Source organism: Dioscorea cayenensis, unplaced genomic scaffold, assembly GCF_009730915.1.
Source record: "Dioscorea cayenensis subsp. rotundata cultivar TDr96_F1 unplaced genomic scaffold, TDr96_F1_v2_PseudoChromosome.rev07_lg8_w22 25.fasta BLBR01000441.1, whole genome shotgun sequence".
NCBI lineage: Eukaryota > Viridiplantae > Streptophyta > Magnoliopsida > Dioscoreales > Dioscoreaceae > Dioscorea > Dioscorea cayenensis.
In genome coordinates, this window is record NW_024086832.1 from 80,437 (window position 1) to 106,608 (window position 26,172).

General features: G+C 33.8%; 1 protein-coding gene across 1 annotated transcript; it reads left to right on the top strand.

Annotated features, from left to right (window-relative positions):
* Window positions 1–8,731: 8,731 nt before the first annotated feature.
* On the top strand, window positions 8,732–10,265 carry LOC120254424 (F-box/FBD/LRR-repeat protein At1g13570-like; the record flags this gene model as incomplete). Its single annotated transcript, XM_039262539.1, has 3 exons — window positions 8,732–9,644; window positions 9,714–9,820; window positions 10,110–10,265. Coding segments are annotated over exons 1-3 (1,176 nt in total), but the record flags the coding sequence as incomplete, so codon positions are not given.
* Between the last annotated feature and the right edge of the window lie 15,907 nt (window positions 10,266–26,172).

Here is a 26,172-nt window from a genome sequence, read left to right on the forward strand (position 1 = left end):
TGAAAGGATTTGACAAAATAATAAATTAAGAACTAAGTATGCAAGAACACATGTAAATATGCAAGCAAGAAGATGAGGAGAAAACTCTCTTATATATCAATGCTTGTAATGAAGCATTTTTATGTGTTTTTACAAGTTGTCATGAGGGGTTTATATAGCCCTCCACCTAACAAATCAAGGGCTATGATCGATTTGATCCAAGGGCTCACATGAAAGGGGTAGATAGCACCTACCCCCACTAACTCATCCCACCAACCCTAATAACTCTCTCCACCTATCACCATGTTATTACAAATATGGAGAAATATCATCTTTACCCTTACATTTTGCATCTCCAAGCCGATCAAACAAGTCTCCTATAAGGGAGATTGGATACTTGTTCTTTACCGTAAGCTTGTTGAGAGCCCGGTAGTCAATACACATCCTTAAAGACCCATCATGCTTCTTTTGGAAGAGTACTCGTGCGCCGTATGGTGCTTCTGAGTGTCGGATGTAACCAGTATCAAGCAACTCCTTCAATTGATTTCTCAACTCCTCGACTTCGGGTGGTGCCATTCGGTAAGGAACAATGGCCGGTGGTGTTGAGCCATGCTCTAGCTCAATCTTATGGTCTACTTCCCTCTTAGGAGGAAGCTTCTGGCAACTCCGGTGGCATGATATCCTTGAACTCTTCAAGGATAGGGATGATCTCCTTCGGCACTTCATAAGACATCTGTCCGGTTTCCTCTTTGAGTACGGCAAGGAAAGTAGAGCAAGACTTCTTGAGCCCCTTTTAGAGTCGTAGGACCGAGATTTGCTTAGTTTGGAGGCTTGCCTCCCTTGCCAAAGGTATCATGCTTGGGCTTACTTCTCCAACAATGTACATGATATTGGCAAAAGGAATTGGCACGGCCTTGACACTATCCATGAAGTCCATCACAAGGGCCATGGGGTAGTCATCCATTGGCATGCATGGAGAAATCAATTTAGCTCCTCCATTCTACTAGGCGCACCTCCACGCCATGTGCCTCTCCGAATATGGACTTGGCCTCAGAGTTGACGGCTTTGAGCCACCCTTGCTCTTTCTTGTAGGCAACACCCAAATCTCTCGGCTTCCTTTACCTCAAGGAAGTTGTTGGAGACGCCGGTGTCAACTAAGGCCTTCACAACTTGGCCTTTCACTTCGGCTTCAACAAATAAACGCCCCTTCTTCTCGGCTTTGGTCTAACCTTGACCTTGATGGCGTCTAATATTTGTAGAGAGCCCATCTTCTTCTACTCATGAGCATTCTTCTTCTCCTCTACCAAGGCGGAGATCTTGCTCTTGTTAGGACAATTCCTAACAAAATGAGGACCGTCACAAAAGTAACATTTAAGAGGAGGAAGTTCTTTACCTTCCGGTGTATTACGTCTATCATTGGGTTTAGAGAACTTAGGAAAGTTCTCCTTTTTGTTTTCTCCTCTGGTCTTGCCTTTAAACCCCTTGTCTTTGAAAGACTTGGGTTTTTTTGGCTTCTTGAACTCAATGAGAGATTCAGCAATGGCAATGGCAGAGGCAAGATCTTAAGCACCCCTCCTTTTGACCTCCAATATAGCCCAATGTTGGAGTCCATCCATGAAGGCAAAGAGAGCTTCCTTGTTGGGGTAGTCGGTGATTTTAAAGAGCACTTCGGAGAACTCCTTCACATACTCTTGAATACTATTTTTGTGAGATAGCAGACGAAGCTTTGCTCTTGCCTCATTCTCTACATTCTCAAGGGTAGAATTGCTTCTTGAGCTCTTTCTTGAAATCATCAAAAGAGTTGATAATTAAAATGCCTCTCTCAATGTCGGTGAGATATAGAGTTGTGCTATCAACCTTCTTGGCTTCCTCCAAGCCATGGCCCTTGAAGTATTGTTCTGGGCCCCAAAAGTAGTTGTCGATTTCATTGGCATTCCTAGACCCATTGTAAGGCTTGGGCCTAGGAACATCAATCTTTGATGATGACTGAGTGGTGGCCAGAGTGGCCATACTCGCTCCTTGGGCAATCGCCCTCTTACATAATATGAGTTTTTTTCTTCTACTTGCTTCAATCTTGCACCTAACTCAGTGTAGACCCTTGCAAGTTCGCCCTCAACAAGAATAACTTTGGGTTGGAGAGAATCTTCCAAGCTCTTGGCATGGTCGAAGGCATTTAGAGGCAGTGATGTTGAGCGCTCCTTGCATCTCTTCCCGAAACTCTTCACTACCTTGCTCGAGTCCCTCGACGTGATGCTCCACATCATCATACCGCTCTTGCCCTTCGGCCACCACAAGCTCCACCTTTGAGAGACTTGTGTTCATATCCGCCATGACATCTCTAGAACTTGTTCTCTCCTTTCCTTGGTTCCTTCTCCTTAGTACCTTGGGTTATGTTACTTTGAAATCCTGACATTTTCAAAAGAAAAATGTAAAGAAAACTGACGGCTCATGATACCAACTGACATGGGCTTGTTCTTTTGTTCAAGGTTTCATGAGACCCTTAATCAGTAATTGTTCACACTTAAAGTGTTTGTTCAAAGTTCCTTTGACAAAAGACAGCCTTCCCTCTCTTAGATTGCTTAGAAACTTAGAAAATAACAATCTTGCAAGTATGAAATGAAAGGACTTGACAAAATAATAAAGCAAAAACTAAGTATGCAAGAACACGCGTAAATATGTAAGCAAGAAGATGAGGAGAAAACTCTCTTGTATATCATAAAGCACTCTCGTGTGTTTTTACAAGTTGTCATGAGGGGTTTATATAACCCTCCACCTAACAAATCAAGAGCTATGATCAATTTGATCCAAGGGCTCACTTGAGAAGGGTAGGTGGCACCTATCCCCACTAACTCATCCCACCAACTCCACTAACTCTCTCCACCTACCACCATGTCATGATAAATATGGAGAAATATCATCTTTGCCCTTACATGTTGGTGGAAAAAAATATAGGGTGTGACAATGATAAGTGTTACAATGCAATTAAAAACTTATACACATCCTCTCACAAGTTGTTGGAAAAATTATTGCTAGTGCCCATATGGAGCAATGCGGTTTCATCACTTATATATATATATATATATATATAAAACCTAAACATTGAGAAGGTTAGGAAAATAGAAAAGTTATGTCATAATAGTAACTATAAGTTAAATAATTACTAAAAAAAAATTATTACATATACAAGTAGCCTATCATATAAAATATCGACTTCTCCAACATTTATGTGTTTTTTGTATTTACAGGAATTCAAGTTTGAAACTACTCACTATAACAACCAAATCTCTTTTACTTAAATTGGCCCTTCTCAGTAGTGAATTTATTTTTGATACATATAATTGGATACTAAATGTGTGTTTGACTAATAACTGTGAATTTTTATAAACAAATAAAAATATATAAATGATTTAACTCATTTTTATTAAAAAAAAAGATATGGTCATATTTTACCTATAATATCTAAATAATAATAAAAATCTTTTAAAATAAATTTAAATCATAAAAAATTATATATGAGAAGTTAAAATTGTTATTTTATTGTATCCTTATAAACCATTTTTATTTACGACACTATTTTTAAAAATAATTAAATATTATTTTATATTTTTATAAAATTTTAAATTTATTTCCGTGAAGAATAACTCTCTTTAAAGTTTTCTATATAATGTGGACAAACCCTTCACAATTTCAAAGGTATGCAAGTAGTTTTGTTAAAAAAAAAAAAGAAAAAAAAAAGAAAAATTACATTAAGGGTCCGTTTGATTTGCACAAAGGTATAACACAAGAATACAACACATCACAAATGCTTGTAGTACAGCACAAGTATTTGTCTTGTGCCATGTTTGATATTCAAAGGACAACATTAAATTAATATAACACAATTAAATATAAAATTACTATAATACCCTTTATATATTCCTATAGTATTGTGGAATAAGAAAATTAACAAATTTTTTTTTTAAATTACTTGGCACAAATATTTTTAAAATTTTAAATATATTAACTAATAATTATTTATGAAAAATATATTATAAATTTTGTTAACATTTCTTATCTTATTAAAAAAACTAATTATCTTGATATTTTTAACTATAATTCACAAGATTAAATAAGTTTATTATAATTAGAGATAATAAGAATCTTAACATAATAATCATTTTTTATTTAATAAATAAATTTTAAAAATTGGCATAGAAGAAGAACGGTAGATCATGAAAGATATCCGGAAACCCTAGAATTCTCAAAGATAATAGAAAGTAAGAAAGGGAAAGGCAAGAGAAGAGGAGAGAGATTTGAAAAGGAAAGTACCGCGGTGGAGGGGAAGGCCGGGGAAGGAGGTTCACGGCCGTGGATTAGATCGGGTAGAGACAACTGCAAATTTTTGGATGGGTTTTTAGTTAATTATTGTAATTTTTTGGATTTAAAGTGGGGTAAAATTGACTTTTGTTGTACTGTCCCATAACTTAAAACTTGTACCATGGTTTTGGTGGGACAATTTTTTTTTCAACTTGTGCTGTACTCAAACACGTTGTTGTGTTGTACCCTAAACATATTTGCAAATCAAACAAGAGACAAGAGTGTTTGTGCTGTGCTGACCCTCATTTTTTTTCGTATCAAACGGACCCTAAGAGTGTTACATAGTCTCAAATTAACCCAACTAGGCCGATAACTTTCTCGATGACTAATAAGCCCCAATTTTTAAAGGTGAAAATAGTTTCTCTATTTTACACTTTCTGTTTTTTTAGTTTCTCTAATATAAAATTCACCTTTTTTGGTTCTCGTATTAGCAAATTTCCGTCCTTTTGATCCCTCTAACTGATAAACATCAATCAATTTGAGGATCAAAAAGAACGAAAATGTGCAAATATGAGAATTAAAAGGACAAATCCATCTGCTGAAGGGGCTAAAAAGACAAAAATATGCAAATACAAAGACCGAAATGGTGGATTTTATATTAGAAAGACTTAAAGAGTAAAAAAACTCAAAATAGGAGGGTCATTTTAATATTTTGATCATCTTTAAATATTCCAATTTTGCTTTTTTTCCATCAATGCTTCTCCACGCTTTTCTTTCTCTCCCCCACCACCTATGCCAATCCTTACCGTCTCACCCTCTTTGATGCTAACTCAAATAAAAATTTTAAAATTAGTGATATTCTTGGAAGATGCTTTCAAATTGGAGGTTTTAGATCTTGGCAAGGGATTCTTTGGGATCTTGGAGTTGTTAGGGATATTAGAGTCACCAAGTAGGATGCGCCTAAAGGAGAAAGAAGGAAAGAGGGGGAAAAGACAGGTAAAAATGTAATTTAGAATATTTAAATTAATTTTGAATCTCTAGTCTTAATTACAAATCAAATCCGTATAATTCATTATTTTTTTGAAAAAAAATATCTTATGTTCTTCGATAATATATATAGGTAAATTATCGAAATATATCGTGTAAACTTTTAGAAAGATGTCTTTTTTATTTGTCCATTTTAATTTATTCACATGAATTTGGTTAAAGTTTGTTGGTAATCTAAAATTTATAAAAGATTATATTAAATTTTAAAGATTACCTTTATTTAAAATATGATTTAATAAAATGTATAATTAAATATAATTGAAAATGGTAAGAATATATTAAATATAAAGAATAAATTTGACAAAACTAGCTTCATGAATTTTGACAAGTAGGAGGGAGGGCCACGGAACCACCGAGATGTGAGATCACACCGGCCATTCTTTTTTTTTTAATATTAAATTTTATGTTAAAACTATGAAAAGAGTATTATTGTCATTTTATCAAGATTTTATTTTCTCCTGGAGCACCGATCCATCTCCTTTTTTCTCTCCCTCTGTCCCTCTCACCCTCTCTCGTTCTTTCTCCCTATCCCTCTCTTTTTCTGTGAGAGGATTTTAAAAATGAAAGGACACTAATGTAATAAACACTACTTATAATATAACTAATGAGAACTTGTTATTTATAATTTCATTAATAAATGAATGATTGTTTTATTTTATTTAAAAAGATGTCTCATTAATGAAATAATGTCTCATTAGTAAAGTGGTGTATCTATTTAATGAAGTGGTGTGTCTCATTAATGAAATAATGTGACTTTTTATTGAAGTGGTATATTGAAGTGATGTGTCTTTTTAGATAACACTCATTATTGAAGTGGTGTGTCTCTTTACTAAACACCACTTCATTCCTATAAAAATAATCTCCTAACATCATTCAAGTTAATTGAATGAAAAACAAACTCTTCACAAGATTCATTTGCTTTGTTCTTTGAGTGCACAAAAGATAGAAGCAAACTTTCACTTTGTAAAAGTCATTGTTGTCTTTGCTTTAGTTTGGAAATGTAAACCACACTCAAGGGTCTTCATTGTATACTAAAAAAAATTCGCCATTCAATTCATTTTGCATCAAAGGTTTGAAATTAGGTGGAGGCGAATTAAGCCTAAAGGAAAGTAGTTTCCCACGCCTTGAAAACTTGTGCACTATTTTCTTTCTAATCTCTTCCTTTCTATTCCTCAAATAACCATACTCACCAACATTTTCTTCTTCTTCTTTCTCTTTATGAATTTTGGCTTCAAATCTCTCACAATAACCATGCCCTAATTGCCTAATAAGGGAACTTTTCTCAATCTCTTTCATTCTCTCTCTATATCTCTCTTTTTTTTTCTCTCCCATTCTTTGTGTGAGTATGTGCAAACTCAACCTTAAATTTGAGAAGATATTAACAAGATTTTGACTATCTATTTGTATAGAAAAAACAAGAAAGGGAAGCATAGATAGAAGGGTTTGATTAAATCCAAAGCTTGGTTACTTGATTATTTCACAATGTGCTTACTCTCAAGAATGGACACAATTCAATCTTTATGTTTAGATTTGTTAATTAATTTTATTTGTAATATTTGGGCCGTGAACTTTTGAACATGTTTTAATCTCAAATTTGTTAACTGCATTTCTTTTGTTTTTTTTTTGAGTACTCAAGATATATTTTTGTATGATATCCTTTTTTATATATATAAGTTCATGTTGCCATTATTTTTTCAATGAATATATCATGCTCTCAGTGTTATTTGAATTATGATATAAATTTCATATGTTGATTTCAAAGTTATTGCCAGGAATTAGAAGTTATGTTAACCAACTTCAAATTTTTTAAAAAAAATTAAATCATATATTTTTACCACACTTGCATGGTTAGGGTACCAAGTCTGCATGGTTAGCTTACGCATAGTTATGCACTTTGAAATTGGATATGGTTGAAATCTAGAACTCAGATTTTTGTTTTGTTTTTATTTTTTAACTAATGTTGAGAACAGGTATAAAATTGCCGGCCACTAGGATCCCCAACTTAACAAGGTAAAATTGTCTAAAAATTGTTTGGTTTATTTTATTTTATTTTTTTTATGCACTTTGAAATGGGATAGGGTTGAAATTTATAACACAGATTTTTGTTTTTAGTTTTTTAAATAATGTTGAGATATTGCGAAAGCATCCATAACAACAAAAAGATTTTAAATTTCATCAAAGTTTTTTTTTTAAATCAAATATTTTTACCAGGGTAATTTGATTTATTACCCACTAAATAATCCCATAAAATAATTTCTTATTTTATGTTTATTAGTTAATAATTTAAAATTTTCTCAATCTATTGTCGTGAACAAGTACATTGCCAAATAAATTGATTTCTTTAAAAAAAATATTTCTTAATATTTTTAATAAATAAATATAAATACCAACAAAAATAAATGGGTCAATGAGATAGAAGGGGAATAAGTCATCCAGGATGACAGAAGAAGAGAACCAGCTGTTTTTCCTGTGAAAATAAAAACATGATAAAATGACAATAATACTCTTTTCATAGTTTTAACATAAAATTTAATATTAAAAAAAAACAAAAAGAAATGGTAGTTTGTTTTATGTATAGTAGATAGCATGGACACTTTTAATGCTCAAGAATTGAAAGAGGCACGAGTCCATAATTTCACCCAAGATTGATAGACCCTTCCACATTTATGATCAGCTAATAATAAAACTTTAATAGTTATTTTTAAAAAGTAAAATATGATGTAATTTAAATATATTTATCTAGCGATAGGATAAGATATATTGGTAAATTTTATATATTCATTTTCTATTCTTCTATACTTATCTATATTTTATGTTTTCATGAAATTGTCCAAATTTATTACTATTTTTATTATTTTAAAAATTATTTATTTTTATTATGGTTAATTAAAAAGATTATTTATAATAAAATAATTATTTAATGATGTTTAATTTAGTCTGATGAAAAATATGAAAATATGCGTATCGTATATATAGATATGTATGTATTATAATATATGTGCGTATCATATATATATATAGATATGTATGTATTATAATATATATATATATATATATCGTACGATAAAAAAAATGCTAAGTTATGTTCCATAAAAATTAATAAATTGATACTTGATTCAACAAACTTTATCAAATAACTTTTCACTATTCACTTCATTGTTAAAAACAGTCCACATCCTTATAATGTATTTAATTTGATTCAGAGCAAACAAGCGGGATTTGAAGATTGTTTTGTTTTGTTTTGTTTTCCTCCATTAGCGGTGAGATTAGCCTCATAATTTTTATCTTAATTATTTATATACTATGAACTTGAAATTAACATGATGTTATAATTCTTATGAATGATTTACTTTCTCTATCAATTTAATTAATATTTCTCATTTATGTTGTTTCTTCTTATATGTTTGACATGGACTTGGTAGCATCTTCTTCTTCTTCATTTTTATCTTCATCTTCAAATGTGTTTGGTAATTTGCCGAGTGAATTAATAGAGGACATCCTGATTAAACTGCCAACAAAAGATGTTTTCAGAACTAGCATTGTTTCAAGAAAATGGATCAATGCATGGTCTACAATGCCCAAATTAGTTTTGGACATGAGTATGATCAACATTAATCATGAGTCCATGTTTGTCGAGTTTGTTGATAGAGCTCTCTCGAAATGGAATACTCTATTACTTGACTTCGAACTCACAATGAGAACAACAATGACACTTTCAAGAGAAAGGCTGATTCGAACATGGGAACAAGAACAAATATATACTGTCTCTTCACATCTCTTCTCACACCATAAACTGGTGTGCCTGAAGCTCAATGGTTGCATACTCACTCTGCCACAAAACTTCAAAGGTTTTGACATGCTAAAAAGTCTCCATCTGGAGCTTGTAAAAATACCAAGTGATAAACTTCAGAGTTTACTGTTAAGCTGCACACAGTTACAAGAACTAACATTGATCAAGTTGCATCATTGTTCTGAAATTGATATCCGAAACACAAGAGTGAAGCATTTAAAGATTGTGGGGAAGTACAAACTTTTCAATTTGGAGAACCAACACCTCATTAGTGCATCTATCAATCTGTGTTTTCGTTGGGATGAAGCTGATGATAACCTTAAAAGTATCTTTTTATGTAAGAATTTGATGCATTTGGAGATTGGTGGAAGGCATAGATTTTCTCTACCTTCATTAATGGATATGAAGAAGTTGGAGACTGTTATCTTCGGACACTCTTTTATTCACTTAGATTCTGTAAACAATTTGGTTTCAGAATGCCTTCACTTAAAGAAGTTGCAGATATTACCCACAGCACTACTTCCATTTGGAAGTATTAAGCTTGTATCAAGAAGCCTTGAATGCTTATATATTCATGTTTATTGTTGTTCTCTTCATGTAGATTGTCCTCAATTGAAAGATGCAGCCTTTGATATAACTTTTGCTTATCAAAAGTTAGATTTCGAAGAAGAATATCTTCGCTTAGCGCATAACGAGCTAGATTTGAAGGTCAGTTGATTAATTTGTCATGGTGATGTTGATTCATCGTCTAAGATGATTTTATTTTATACTTTTATTAGGGGGTTTGATTGTATATTTTTAGGACAAGATTGCTTTAATGTACAAATATTTTCCTTAATTGTAATATCTTAAGGTAATTAGAATGTTTGTGTGTATATATATAGATGTATACTTTTATATTACAATATATATAACAATTAGTGAAATCAATACATTTTCACTATTATTCTTTTCAATTATTGATTTATTAATACATATTAATTCTTGATTGATATAGGTATTAGCAGATTTGCAAACATTGGTCAGTCTCCCTTCGACATTCAATCATTTGAAGAATCTCTCACTGCATGTCTGGTTCGAGAATTTATTAAGCGAATACATTGCATTTTTCTTCTTTGAAAGAGTCCCAGCTATGAGTGAACTTGAAATAAAGGTGAGTGATATTAATCTTTTTAATCATAGAAATTTTCTTACATAAATTCTAATATTTAATTTTGCTCATTCTCTCTATACTTTGTGATGTTTCGAAAGTGTCATCGGGAAAAACATCGAAAAAATCAAAACAATATGGATTTCTGGGGATATTGGAATCACACAGGTTTGGAAGTCAAATTCAATCATCTCACTCTATTGAAAATCATCGATTTCCATGGTACCGAGGAAGAACTTTCTTTTGTGGCTTTTATGCTAAATAATTCGCCAATGATCCAAGAAATACACGTAACGTTTTCAATATATTTAATGGGCATGCAACTCAATTTGGAGAAAAGGTTGCTGCAAATGTTTGAGCAAAGTAATACTTCACAAAGTGTGCCAAGCTTCCTATTCTTTGAGCATCAAGCATCAAGCATCAAGCATCAAGCCCCTAGCTAACCATTTGCACAATGGCCAGAACATGCTCTTAATTCAAGTTTCATTGTTATGACTGCCTACCTCAGTTGGGTTTAGCTATTTATAATGTTTAAATTTTTAAGAGCCAAATTTATTGCGGTGGTATCAAACATTCTACCCTCCTAATATTATTATTTATTTTATTATTGCTACTATTATAATTATATTATTACTTGAATGCGTCAACGGATTTATAAAATCAGATTTTAAACAAATGTAGATAGCTTTCTTGATGATACCAATGGACAAGAAAATTGAGAAAGACAAATAACTCACTCCTGATGCTTCATTTGGGATTTATTTATTTATTTATTTATTTATTTTTATTTTTGTGTGTGTGTTGTATTTGTCTGGTTGTATCATTTTTGTAACACTTCTCAAGTGTCTGAGAAGATTTGGTAACATTATCACTAGGTGATCGATAACAACATTATTTTGTTAAAAATGTCATTGTTGTAGACTTGAATGGTAGAAATTCAAGTTAGTTTGCTAAATTGCCTTCAGTCAGAAATCTGATGTAAATTTAAGAACTATAGATAATTAATTGAGCCACCCTAACTTATGTTGCACTTCAATTTCCTTTAGTTTGTTATTCTTGTTGTGTATAATTCCAATTCCTTTATTTCAATCAGGCTTATCAAGTAATATTGTCTTAACTGGCAATGATTTCAATGTCTGCTGAATTATGTTCAAAGGTTTGCTAACTTGTCTTCAGGATCAAACTGATGTAAATTTTTAATACATAGATGTAAATTTTAACATTGAAATTTTGTATTCACTTCAACTTGGGCACTAATCTCCATCAAAAGGTTGTTTTATTTAATTCCAAGAGAAAATTACATTAAAAAAACATCAAGGACTAATACAAAGCTGTTGACCTGAGGGAAAAACTCAGTAGAACTAACTGAACAATAGAGATGAACACAAAATTGAACCAATAATGAAAACCTAAAACAAATCACATTGTCACCCTCAAAGGTCCAAATAATGAAAATACAACCAAAGCAATCCCCAAAATACAAATAAATGGTGCAAATCAATCTCCAAAAATAACAAATTCAAATAAAGAATAAATAGATAAACTATCTTGATTTACATCTCCACACAAGCTGCAGGTCATCATCGAAAAGGCTCTATCTTGATTTACATCTCCCCTATACCATCTTCACCTCACCCTTGCCTCTCTCCCCTGCTTAATTCACGCCGGCAACCTTGGCCTGGACCCTCTGGCTATCTCAGTCGCTCTCTCCCCTATCTCTCTCTGATTATACAGCAGCCCCACCACACAAGGGAGCAATCTCTGTAGACGATGGATGAACCCTTGTACGCGTGGCAGAAGTTGGAGACGTGGCGAAAATAATCTGACATGGCCTTTGACGTGGCGAAGCTTCCTTAAATTAATTTCAAGCTTTGACGTGGAAGGGGCCAACTGGGATCCAGGTAGACACACAGATGATGACAATGAATTTCTGGTGGCCATGTCAGAAAATATAGGCCGGAAAAGACTGGGTCACTTGCCGGTGAAACGATATTATTGTTTGGTAACCAATTTGATACAAATTAAAGTTCAGACCCCGATTTGAAATAAGTCCAAAGTACGGACACCAGTACGGAAATTTACTCCCTCTACATCCATCAATCACAACTTTGGTTTCTCCTTATTATGTATTTATTTAATTGATTCAGAGCAATCAATTTGATAAGCCAGTGTGGGATTTGAAGGTTGTTTTTTTCCCCTCCCTTAGCAGTAAGACTAGTCTCATAATTTTATTTTGTAATTTTATCTTGTTTATTTATATCTTATGAACTTGAAACATGATGTTATGAATGATTTACTTTATCTATCAATTTAATATTTCTCATTTATGTTTTTTCTTCTTATATGTTAGATATGGACTTGGCAGCATCTTCTTCTTCTTCTTCTTCTTCTTCTTCTTCTTCTTCTTCTTCTTCTTCATTTTCATCTTCAGATGTGTTTGGTAATTTGCCAAGTGAATTAATAGAGGAAATCTTGATGAAACTTCAAACAAAAGATGCTTTCAGAACTAGCATTGTTTCAAGAAAATAGATCAATGCATGGTCTTCAATGCCCAAATTAGTTTTGGACACGAGTATGATCAATACTAATCATGAGTCCATGTTTGTCGAGTTTGTTGATAGAGCTCTCATGAAACGAAATACTCTATTACTTGACTTCGAACTCATAACAAGGGAACGACAACGAATATATACCTTACCTTCACATCTCTTCTCACAAGCTTGTACAAATATCCAATGATAAACTGCAAAATTTGTTGTCAAGCTGCACTCTAGTTACAAGAACTAACATTGATCAAGTTGCATCATTGTTGGAAAATTGATATCTAAAACACAAGAGTGAAGCAGTTAAAGATTGTGGGGAAGTACCAATTTTTCAAGTTAGAGAACCAACATCTCATTAGTGCATCAATCGATCAATGTTTTCATCATGATGAGGAATTTGATAACCTTTAAAATATCCTTTTATGTAAGAATTTGAACCATTTGGAGATTGGTGGAAATCATAGACTTTTTGTACCTTCATTAGGGGATATGAAGAAGTTGGAGACACTTATCTTTGGACAAGATGTTCTTTGCTTAGATTCTGCATGCAATTTGGTTTCAAAATGCCTTCACTTAAAGAAGTTGCAGATTTTACCTAAGGTTCAACTTCCAATGGGAAAAATTAAGCTTGTATCAAGAAGCCTTGAAGTCTTATACATTCATGTTAGTTCTCATCTTCATGTAGAATGCCCTCAACTGAAAGATGTAGCCTTTGATATAACTTTTGTTTTTCGAAAGTCTGATTTCGAAGAAAAATATTTTCACTTAGTGCATCACAAGCTAGATTTCAAGGTGAGTTGATTCAACATCATTGATATCACAGAATATTATTTTTAGATGATTTTATTTTATTCTTTTGGGGATTTGATTGTATATTTGCATAGTATAATTGCTCTACAATAAGACAAATATTTACGGCCCGTTTGGTGGGCATAATAAAAATGATAAAATATGATAATATCCTGTTGTTGTCCTTTGTTTGGTGTGTCAATAGGATATGATAGTCATATCCTATTGGCTCAATGTATCCTATGGGGGAGTCAGGATATGAACAAATAGGATATGATAAAAAAAAATTTACCTTTTTACCCTATTATTTAGTTTGTCTCCTTAATTTCATTGTATCTCTTCTTTTGATCTTTTAAACAAGATGCTTGAGACAAAAAACTTTTCAACAACTAGATAGAACACTAATTTTACTATTTTAAGCAGGATTTTACGTATTTAGAGTGGTTAAAGGTTTCTCAGTTAATCTTCGTGTTCAATTATTTTTCATCTAAATATAATATTTTTAATTTTGTCTTATTTTTAGTTTCTCTAGTCTAATGATTTTTTTTAAATTGATTTTGATGTGATCTATTTATTTTCCATTAATGAGTTTATTACGCTAGCTTTATATCATATTGATGACTTTGTGTATGATTTTCACCAATGAAATAGGTATTAAATATATTTTTTGCAATTTGGTGATATTGCAATCTATATATTTGTGGACATTATTTATAGATTATTAATTTTTTAAAAATCTAAAATATACCGATAAGTAAATCATTAAAGAAAAAATTCAAAAAAAAGTCTATTTTAAAATATATATATATATATATATATATATATATATATATATATATATATATATATATATATATATATATAACTATATTACAAAGGGTAATTTTGTCTATTTGCATACCATTCATATCATGTCATTATCCGGTCCACTTCAAACATAAAATAGATAACTGTAATACCCTGAACCTGTGGATAACTGTTAGAAAATATATTCAGGGTATTACTACAGTTGCTGATAAGGTTTTTCATGATTAATCTTGTTGAGAAACCCCAAGTGAAAAGAATAAGGACTTAAATGTGAAAGTTTATAACAGATTTTGGGTTAAAGAGTAATTAAAAAGGATTGATATAAAATGTTTCTGAAAACCAAGGACTGAAAGGTAAGATGAAGGGATCTTTTTGAAATGTTGTTTTATAATCCAGGGATCATTGAATAATTTGAAAGGACCTTTTGAGAATACTATTTCATAATTCAGGGATCATTGGTGAGTTTTTCAGGGACTGTTTTGTAAGAAATTATATTTTGAGGGACTAAATGTGAATTTCGGCTGAAAACTTAAGTTGGAGAAAACTCTAGATTTTGATGGTTCATCTTCTTCTCCCTTCATCCGCTATTCTGATGAACCCGAGAAGATGAAGAAATGGGAAGAAATTGGAGGTTTTTAAGGAGAGGACTTTGGAGATCGTCGGGAGGGAGCTACATGGGAGATATAGTTTTAATTTGGTAAGAGCTTTTCTTGGTGTATTTTTTTGATGAATGAGTGTATGTATGCATGTATATATGTGTATTTGATGGATTTGATGAAAATAATTATGGATTTGAGTAGGAAAAACATGTTTAATGATTATAGATGATTGTTAGCTTCGATTTGTGTTGAAAAAATCAGTTGTATTTATGATGAATCTAGCTTGAATGGAGGATGAGATTTTCGGTTTTACTTGTAGCTTTAAATTACTTGCAGTACCGAGATTAGGGTTTGGTTTGATTAATTAAGTTGATGATGATGATGATTAAGGTGTTAATGATGATGGTTAGATTGAATTGGTTGGGTTTAACCAAATTGAAATGGGTTGAGTTGAATTGGTTTGGTTGAGTTGGGTTTGATCAAATCAGAGTTGAGATGGTTTTGAGGTTTGGTTCAATTGATTTGGGTTAAGGATTTTTGGACTGAACCAAATTGGTTCAATGGATTTTTGAATAAGAATTGAGTTTGGTTCAGTGAATTTGAGTTTTGGTCTGATGGAATTGAGGTCTGGTTCAGGTTGGTTCATAATGGTCTAGCCCCAAATTGAGTTGAGCTTTAATCGTAATTGGAGACCAATTTTGGTTATACTGATGTCGAGGGTTTGAACCGATTGGAGTGAAGTGGGCCAATTAGAGAGTCGGTTATTGATTTCTAGTATTTTCTATTGGGATAAATTATGTTTTTAGTTGTCGTATTTATTTATTTTTATTATGTTATCCTACTAGGGGTGTTGATTAGGCTTTGGGAGGGAGTTCGAGTCTAGTGAGGAACCCGAAGGACACCGAGTGAGTTGGTAGTGGCTATTATTTTTAAATAATTGATTAATTATTATTATTTTGAAATAATTGTTTAATGGCTAGTATTTTGGAAATAAATGTTTAAGTATTTCATTTTTATCATGTTTGATTACATATATAGTTGAAATATACGTATATTTGTTTGCCTATCGATGTTCATGATAACAGTATTGATACATTCGTTTTGTATAATTATACGTGATTTTGTGAATAGTAAAAATACATGTATATGTGATTTAATTATTCGGTTCATGTATTTATTTTTGATGGGTATATATGCTTTTGATTTGGAGTGATTTGCGAAATCATGTGAGCATATTAAAGATGTTTTATCGGCGATTGTTAGTAGAATTGGTTTTCATTCCCGGTATAGGAATGGTATCGTGGATCCGGGCTTTCTTGGCATTATGCATTGTTATACTTTTGGCATTGGCTTTGTGGAAAAATAATGGTTATTTCCAGTGATGTGAATACTTTGTCCCGGAAAAGGATCCCGTGTTATGATTTATACGAGATGGTATTATTGTTGTATTTACTTGATGGTTTTTGATGGTGACGGGCTGCAAGGCCCCTACTATCGCAGAGATGGGTCCCCACGGGCCGACCCTTTAGAGGTGGCGTGGTGGACCCGGGTGTTGATTACTACGAGGGCCGCCTGGTGGGAGCGTAGAGCCTCGATCGGATATTCATCGGTAGCCGGGTCAGCCGGGTGACGCCAAATCGATGGGGTCAGCGATTAGGGACATGAGTTCCTGGACGGCTCAACCTAGCAGCTGCGCGGCAGAAGGTTTAGAGAGTTTTCTGAGACCATGTTACTTTGGGTGAGTGTTGAGGTATTCATTTGATTTTGAATTTGAGATTTATATTATTTTTCGAATTGTGATGAGGGCGTCTCCTCAAAATTTGTGTTTTCTCGAGAAAAATCAAATCGATGTTGATCTATGTTGAATTTATGTTTCGAGAGTTCTTTAAAAATGTATTTTTGCTAGAATTCGTATTTTGGAAAAATTGGAAAATTATTTGAGCGAGTTGAGTATTTATATATTTTATATACTACGTATTTAAGTATTTAAAATTATTAAGCCGCTACCGAAACCAACCTGAATGTCTTTCGTAGTCTGCAGGGCAGAGACCCTTGATTGCATCGATCGAGTATAGCGCTAATCGGGGGTTGAGTCCAAGATCGCAGTGGGTCCCATATCTTTCTTTCTATTTATTGGTGTCGTGATCTTCATGAGCGAGTTGTACTCATAAATTTGAGTTATTAGTATTCATGGTATTTATGTATTTGAACCTCGTAGTTGGTGTGAAGTTGTAAATTGTGATTTGTAGATCGATTTTTGTTTAAAAGCGGTGTCGGGCTTTCGGTTAAAAGAGAATTTTAGCGATGGGCTTACATTCTACCCCGATAGAAGGGGTGGGTGTGACATCTTTTGGTATCAGAGCGAGGTTGAGATATCCCGGTTTGGTAGAGATCACGGGTTGTGATCTGAGCTTAAGTTTAGAAGCCATGTCTCAGACTTGGAGAGTTAGTAGTGATTAGAAATAAAGTTAAGGGCCCAATGAAGTATTTAGAGTCTCCAATCGGGGTTAAAAACCTAAGTTGCATATTGGGATTAGATGCGATAGTTGATTTTGACATTTGAGACAAAGAGTGAAAGTAGTGTCATCGTGATCGGAATCATGGGTCGAGATTTTATCGAATTGATTTTTATCCAAAATGAGTTAACTTAAAGATGCCAAAGAAAAGGTGTTTGGATGCTCTTTATTGATCGATACATAGTGAATCTGCGGTGTGATTATTTACTATTGAGCGATTTGTAGCAAGAGAAACAGGTCTTGGAACAAATAAGTGAAATTCGGTGATATCGGATGGATAAATGCTAAGAAATTTCGAGGACGAAATTTTCTTAGGGAAGGATTATGAATACCCTCGAACACATGGATAAGCGATAGAAAAATATATTCGAGGGATATTACTACAGAGTAGATGGGTTTTCTCTGATTAATCTTTGTTGAGAAACCCCAAGTGAAAAGAATAAGGACTTAAATGTGAAAGTTTATAACAGATTTTGGGTTAAAGAGTAATTAAAAAAGGATTGATATAAAATGTTTCGAAAACCAAGGACTGAAAGGTAAGATGAAGGGATCTTTTTGAAATGTTGTTTTATAATCCAGGGATCATTGAATAATTTGAAAGGACCTTTTGAGAATACTATTTCATAATTCAGGGGATCATTGGTGAGTTTTTTCAGGGACTGTTTTGTAAGAAATTATATTTTGAGGGACTAAATGTGAATTTCGTCTGAAAACTTAAGTTGGAGAAAAACTCTCAGATTTTGATGGTTTGCTCATCTTACTTCCCTTCATCCGCTACGATAACCCGGAGAAGATGAAGAAATGGGAAGAAATTGGAGGTTTTAAGGAGAGGGAGCTTTGGGAGATCGATCGGGATGGAGCTCATGGGAGATATGGTTTTAATTGGTAAGGACTTTTCTTGGTGTATTTTTGATGTAATGAGTGTATGTATGTCATGTATATATGTGTATTTGATGGATTTGATGAAAATAATTATGGATTTGAGTAGGAAAAACATGTTTAATGATTATAGATGATTGTTCAGCGATTCTGTTGAAAAATCATCATGATTTATGATGAATCTAGCTTGAATGGAGGATGAGATTTTCTCGGTTTTCATTTGTAGCAATTACTTGTAGACCTGAGGATTAGGGGTTTAGTTTGATTAATTAAGTTGATGATGATGATTAAGGTGTTAATGATGATGGTTAGATTGAATTGGTTGGGTTTTAACCAAATTGAAATGGGTTGAGAGTTGAATTGGTTTTGGTTGAGTTGGGTTTTGATCGAAATCGAAGTTGAGATGGTTTGGGTTTGGTTCAATTGATTTGGGTTAAGGATTTTTGGATGAACCAAATTGGTTCAATGGATTTTTGAATAAGAATTGAGTTTGGTTCGGTGAATTTGAGTTTGGTTGATGGAATTGAGGGTTGGTTTCCAGGTTGGTTCATAATGGTCTAGCCCCAAATTGAGTTGAGCTTAATTGTAATTGGAGACCAATTTGGTTATACTATGTCGGGGTTTGAACCGATTGGAGTGAGTGGGTCGATTAGAGAGTCGCTTATTGATTTTCTTTGTATTTTCTATTGGGATAAATTATGTTTTTAGTTGTCGTATTTATTTATTTTTATTATGTTATCCTACTAGGTGTTGATTAGGCTTGGGAGAGTTCCAGGTCTAGCAAGGGACCCAAGGACACAGGGTGAGTTGGTAGTGGCTATTATTTTTAAATAATTGATTAATTATTATTATTTTTGAAATAATTGTTTAATGGCTAAGTATTTTGAAATAAATGTTTAAGTATTTCATTTTATCATGTTTGATTCCATATATAGTTGAAATATACATGTATATTTGTTTGCCATTGATGTTACATGATAACCGTATTGATACATCAGTTTTGTATAATTATACGTATTTGTGAATAGTAAAAATACATGTATATGTGATTTAATTATTCAGATTCGTGTATTTATTTTTGATGGGTATATATGCTTTTGATTTGGAGTGATTTAGGAAATCATGTGAGCATATTAAAGATGTTTTATCGGCATTGTTAGTAGAGTGGTTTTCATTCCCTGGTATAGGAATGGTATCGTGGATCCCGGCTTTTACTCGGCATTACGCGATTGTTATACTTTTGGCATGAAACTTTCTGGAAAAATAATGGTTATTTCCGTGATGTGAATACTTCTGTCCGGAAAAGGATCCCTGTGTTATGATTTATATCGATGGTATTATTGTTGTATTTCTATGATGGTTTGATGGTGGCGTGCTGAGGCCGACCTCTTTCGAGTAGTGGGTCCCCCGCAGGGCCCGGCCTTTTAGAGGTGGCGTGGTGGACCCGGGTATTGATGTCTGAGTCGGTTCGGTGGGAGCGTGAGGCACGGCGATATTCATCGGGGTAGCCGGGAGTGTAGGCCAGGTGAGCAAATGGGTCAACGTTAAGGACGTGAGTTCCTTGTCGGCTCACGAACTCTAAGCTGCGACCCACGGCGAAGGTTTAGAGAGTTTTCTAGAACCATGTTATCTTTGGGTGAGTGTTGGGTATTAGCGTATTTTTGAATTTGAAATTTATGTTATTTTTGAATTGTGATGAGGCGATATCTCACAGAAATTTGTGTTTTCCGAGAAAATCAATTGATGTCGATCTATGTTGAATCTATGTTTCAGAGTTCTTTAAAAATGTATTTTGCTAGAATTACAGTATTTTGGAAAAAGTTGGAAAATTATTTGAGAAGTTGGTATTTATATACTATATATATATCATGTATTTAAGTATTTGAAATTATTGAGCGCCTTACCCAACCTCGAACGTCTCGTGTAGTGCGAACGGGTGACCTCTGCATCGCTCGATCGACCCCATATGTAGCTAGTCGGGTCGAGTCCAGAGCCCAGATGGGTCCCCCTTTCTTTTATTTCTTGTCATTGGTATCACATCTTGTAGCAGTTGTACCAAGTAAATTCGAAAGTTATCAGATTCATGATATTTCCAGACTTTGAACCCCGTGAGTTTGTGTAAAATTGTAAATTGTGATTTGTAGGTCCTGACCTTTGCTTTAAAAGCTAGTAGTCGCTTCCAGCTAAAAGAGAATTTTAACCGATGGTTGCCACGATTTACCTCGATTGAAGGGGTGGGTGTGACGGTGTCCGCATGAGAGCACAATACTTCACATCTCTTCCCATTGTAATCGAGGTAGAATCCTACCTTTTGCATAGTAACCTATTTTCACACAGATAATACCATCAGCGACCGAATCACAATAAATAAAACACTTAAAGTCAAGATAAATACATGATAAAGGATAATGAGTATATATGAAATGCACTCATCAAATACCCCATTACTTGAACATTTTGCTCTGTCCTTAAGCAAAACACATCAACACATAAGAAGAAGATGAGTGTCGACTCCGATGTTAGTAATATAGGAATTTCAAAAGAGGGGAATAGGGCACCATGTCGTATTGGGCTGATCAAAATGATAAGATTCACTATCACCCTTTGTACTCCCCGAGTGTGTGTATGATTACCCTAATTTATGTTCTATGCAATTTTTGAATCAACTTAGCTAACAATGACCTTATTTCACACTATATTAAATTTGAGTAGCTTCATACACCCTGAGTAGTCCTTTCTCTCGCAAGAGGTCATCAAATGTACACTAGTAATGCCCAAAAATTCGACTACTCAAAGAGTAGCTTTTCACACTTCTAAGGTGACACCTCTTTCTACCATTTTACAAAGTATTTACAAAAGAGCCGGTGGGTTATGCCACAAGGAATTCGACTTTTCCATTTTTAATAACAAGGAACAATCATGGTCATTGAGCTATAGGTTTTCTCCTAAGTACAAGTCGCTCTACAATTAAGGTAAGGTGAGAAATAAGAGGGTTTCCGAGATAAGAGTGAAGCTAACAATTAAGCTCAATAAAAATACACTAACACACTAGTGTCTCCTTACACTTAAAATTCAACAAAATAAAATCATAGATCATCCTAAGTCTAAAATTCAACAAAATAAAATCATAGATCATCCTAAGTCTAAAATTCAACAAAATAAAATCATAGATCATCCTAAGTCATGCCTCATCACAATGAATACAATAGTAAAACCTTCCCCCACAATTAAACCATACATTGTCCTCAATATACAAATGCATGCATGAAAAAATGAATCAAGGACAATTAAAATTGAGGAGAAGTTCTAGGACTAACTTTCGAATGCGGGAGCTGATGTGGCCACTCTCAACATGTGGGTTCCTTGTTTCCATAGGGCTCAAATCCTACAAGCAAAGGGGAACTAGTGTGAAGCTCAAGAAACAGAAAATAAGAAATAAAAGAAAAACACTAGTAAAATAAAGACTGGTGATGCTCAAGAATCAATGATATGGCTCTTAACCTTGGTATGATAATCTGCAGTAAAACAATAGAAATTAATCCATAAATGCAAGAAATCAGGGTACACATGATCATGCCGAGGGTGTGCCTCTCCTCCTAAAAATCTCAGGAAAATTTCCCAAGAACTCAAAAGGGGAAGACACGATCGTGTAAAGAGCAAGAGAACCATGCAACCCTTCACGGCACTATCAGTGATCCGACCAGCGTCACTCTTGTAATGCATCAGAACAGTAATTTCTGAATTTTACAAAACTTCCATAACCAAGGCATGCAACCCCAACAATTTACAAAACAAATATGCAATGAATAGAAGCAAAAACACCAAGGATAAAACCCTAAATTAAGTCAGAGCAACACAAAATTATTCAAGAACTCAAAACAAGCAACTACATAAAACTAAAAAACGAGAAGGGCAAAAACAACCAATGCTTGGGTTGCATCGGAAGAAGCGCTTGTTTAATGTTACTAACTTGACATACCTTATCGGATTTACCTTAGGGAGGCGAGAGAGAGTGTGCTCCTTCGGCTACAAGTTGCATAGCTACTTCCATTAAAGCACATAGTTACTTATCATGGAGGGATATATGTTAGAGGCTACAACCAACATGATTTATGTCTCCAAGGGAACAATTTGGGTTGGAAATTATACAGGATCAGTACATGCACACGTGGGTCATTGTATGGCTCTTTTTTCTTACCCACAAATTCTGGAATTCCCAACATCTTCTTCTTGCCAAAGATGAGTTTGTTAAGTATACAAGAAGCTTTTTGTTTCAATGTCTTGGAGTTTGCATCTTCATCTAATCTTTCGGTTTGAAAATAAAAATGTTCCCTCTGGCCATTGCTCGTAAAGTTGATTCCAACGAATGAGACGTGTGTAAGCTTGCCGATGAATTCCTTGAGAATAACCTTGTCAAACTCCAAAATATGAAACAAGGCTAAAGGGTTTATCTTCATATTTCTCATTCATCCAAAATCATCCTCCTTATGCCCTATCCCTTGAGCTCTCTTTAGTGATAAATGTTTCATCAATTAAAAGTTAGGCCTCCAAGGGAACAACCAGGGGCACGAGTTGTTCAATTTCTTAGAGGAAAGGTGTAAAGAATGTTTCAACCTCTTTGCAAGACTTAAATTAATTCCTTGAAGCGCTCTCTTCCTATAAACCCATTCATCCGTGTCAATAGAGACAACTTGTTCAAAGTAAATTAAGTATGTTTCTTCAACCTCTTCAATGTTTTTCTTCTCCCAATGCTCACCTAAAGCAATTGGTGGTGGTTTTTGCTCTTCACTAAATGTGACCCACTCTTCACTCTCTTTATCCTTAGGAGATCTCTCCTTTTCAAGGGCTTGTTCTTTGACCTGTAGGACTTCAATCTAATGAGAATCATATGGTGCATGAAGTGCCTCTACTAATTTCTGGATGTAAGCTTGATTACTCTCATACCTTTCCAGGTCACAAGATTTTACTCCACCTGTGGGACTTTAGTCTTATAATGTTTCCTCCAACTCATTTGATCTTAATTAATTACAGTATCATTAGATCCATATGGCTCATGAAGGGCCTTTACTAATTTTCTGATATAAACTTTGTGGCTCTCTATATCCTTCCATGTCGGAAGTCTCATCCGGAATCAAAGCTTCATCTTGATTCAAATTATTCTTCTGTCTCAAATATTTCCAGCTGTCCATGGTTGAATTTATCTCGGATGGGATTGAAAACTCCGTAGTTGTGAGTGGAGGTTCTTCTTAAAAATGCCGGAGTTTTAGAAAATTTCAAAAACCAATATTGATCTTCTAATTCCGTCAGTGATAGCCCTTCTTCTTCACTAGTTGTGCCATGCTTTTGAGGAAGCGGCTCATAGAATGCAGTAGTTTCATGGAATTTTTGAAACCAATCTAGATCTTCCAAGGTTGCACTCAATTCGTCATAGGTTGAACTTCCTGAAATAACTGATGAATAAAAAAAATTAGGTAACCAAATAAAAACATAAATATATATATACGGAAAAAGTTAAATGGCTAGACCACTAGATTCCTAATGTTCCTAGGGTTACCAATCCCCAGACAACCACGCACAAAAACTTGATGAGCTCTCCATGAGTACACGGGTCGCACATCACAAGTAATACAATGGTACTCCATGAGGGGTAAGGTTGTCGAACCACGAGGGATTTGGATTGAAAAGTACAAATTGATCTTCTAATGTCTAACCAATCAATGATGGTTGGTAAAAAGGGTTACAACTAGATCCTAAAAGGGACGAAGATGACGAGTAATGTTTGAGGGATAGAATTAGGTGAGATGCTACGAGATAGAGTAGTGCCCCGGACTAATCCCATAGAGAAACATGCAATGGACTTGCTCTTAATACCTATCGGGGTACATCCTAAGGTTTTTGTGTGTGCTCGAGAGCAATGTTGCATCTATGGTTCTCAAATACACTAAAATTTTTACTCTACGGTAACTATCGGGGTTTCATACACATTGAGTTTTGCAATCATAGAAGGTAACTTCAACTATGGTAATCCACACACCAAGTTTTTACCCAAGCAACTATGACAAAATCAAACACATCAAGTTATACAAACACATAATTAAACACAAAAAACTAATAGAACCCCATAGACATATTAAAATTAAGTAAATCAACAAAGACCATAAACATCCAAGTTCATAGATCTGGAGCACCAGAGAGTGGCTAGCCCCTTATAGTTTTACAAATCCATAAAAAGACTAAAAACAAAAGGTAATAAAGTCATTAAGGACTCTTTTCTTTGCTTCTCTACCATCTAGCGACAATGCTTTCAATGAAGTTCCGCCAGTTTAGCTCTACTCCACTCGCGATCTTGCAAAGTAGCTCTACTCTGGCCCTAGAAAATGAAGGAAAAAGCACGGCTACCACCGCTAAGAAGGAAGGAAGGATGAAGAGAATATGCCCTAGATCTGACTTAAAAAGTAGTTTTTGGGCATGACACGCCCTGCGAATGTTCGTGCCACTCCCCTAATTATCACTGGAATGTCTAAAAAATTGAATCATAGAAGTTCAGCACGACCACGCCCCTGCATCACCTCCTAGCACGATCGTGCTACTTGCATACTAAAGCGTAGAAGCTTCTCAAACTTGAGCTACAATAATTTTTGCTACTGAGTAGATAGTGCGATTTCTCGCTACAAAAATCACGGAATAATCGGGGCGATGCGGGGTCATGCGGAGACCATGTCTAGCACGGCGTCTTGCTAATTTCACATCTTTTCACTAGCTGTAATTGCTGAATCCTGCTTTTTTTCACATGATCCTATTTTTGTGCACAAACACACAATAATACCCATAGTAGCACAAAATCACAATAAATAAATGCTTAAAGACAAGATAAATACAAGAAAAAGGTATAAAAATATACATATAAAATGCACTCATCCTATGTTATCTTTTCACAAAGTCTTCTATTTTTCAATCAAAACCCTACTCCTATGTTTTTTTGGAATGTCTACTATTTTTCAATCAAAACACTAATCCTATGTTTTATTTTTGGAATGTCTCCCAATATTTGCTTTTCAATCAAAATCATAATCCTAAGTTTTCTTTTCAGAATGTCTTCTAGTTTTGAATCAAACCCTAGTCCTATGTCTTCTTTTCGAAATGTCTCCTATTTTTTATTTTCTATTCAAAACCAATTGCTATGATTTCTTTAAGAAATGTCTCCTATTTATTCTTTTTGAATCAAAACACTAATCCTATGTTTTCTTTTTGCAATGCCTCCTATGATTTTGTTTTCAATCAAAACCCTAATCCAAAGTCTTCCTTTCAGAATGCATCCTATTTTTCAATGAAAACAATAATCCTATGTTTTCTTTTCGAAATATCATCTATATTTGAATGAAGACCATAACCCTATGTTTTCTTTTTAGACTATCACCTAATTTTGAATCAAAGCCCTAAATTTATTTTTTCTTTTCAGAACGTCTACTATTTTTTGCATTTGAATCAAAACCCTAATCCTATGATTTTATTTTTGGAATGTCCTATTTTTGTATCAAAACCCTAATCATATTTTTTCTTTTCGGAATGTCTCCTATTTTTCAATCAAAACCCTAATCCAACGTTTCTTTTCGGAATATCTCCAATTTATCAGTTTTAAATCAAAACCATAATCCTTTTGTTTGTTTTCATAATGTCTCTTATTTTTTTTATCATAACCCAAATCCTATGTTTTCTATTTTTAGGGTCACCTTTTTTTTGGGTTTTTCATCAAAACATTAAGCTGATGTTTTCTTTC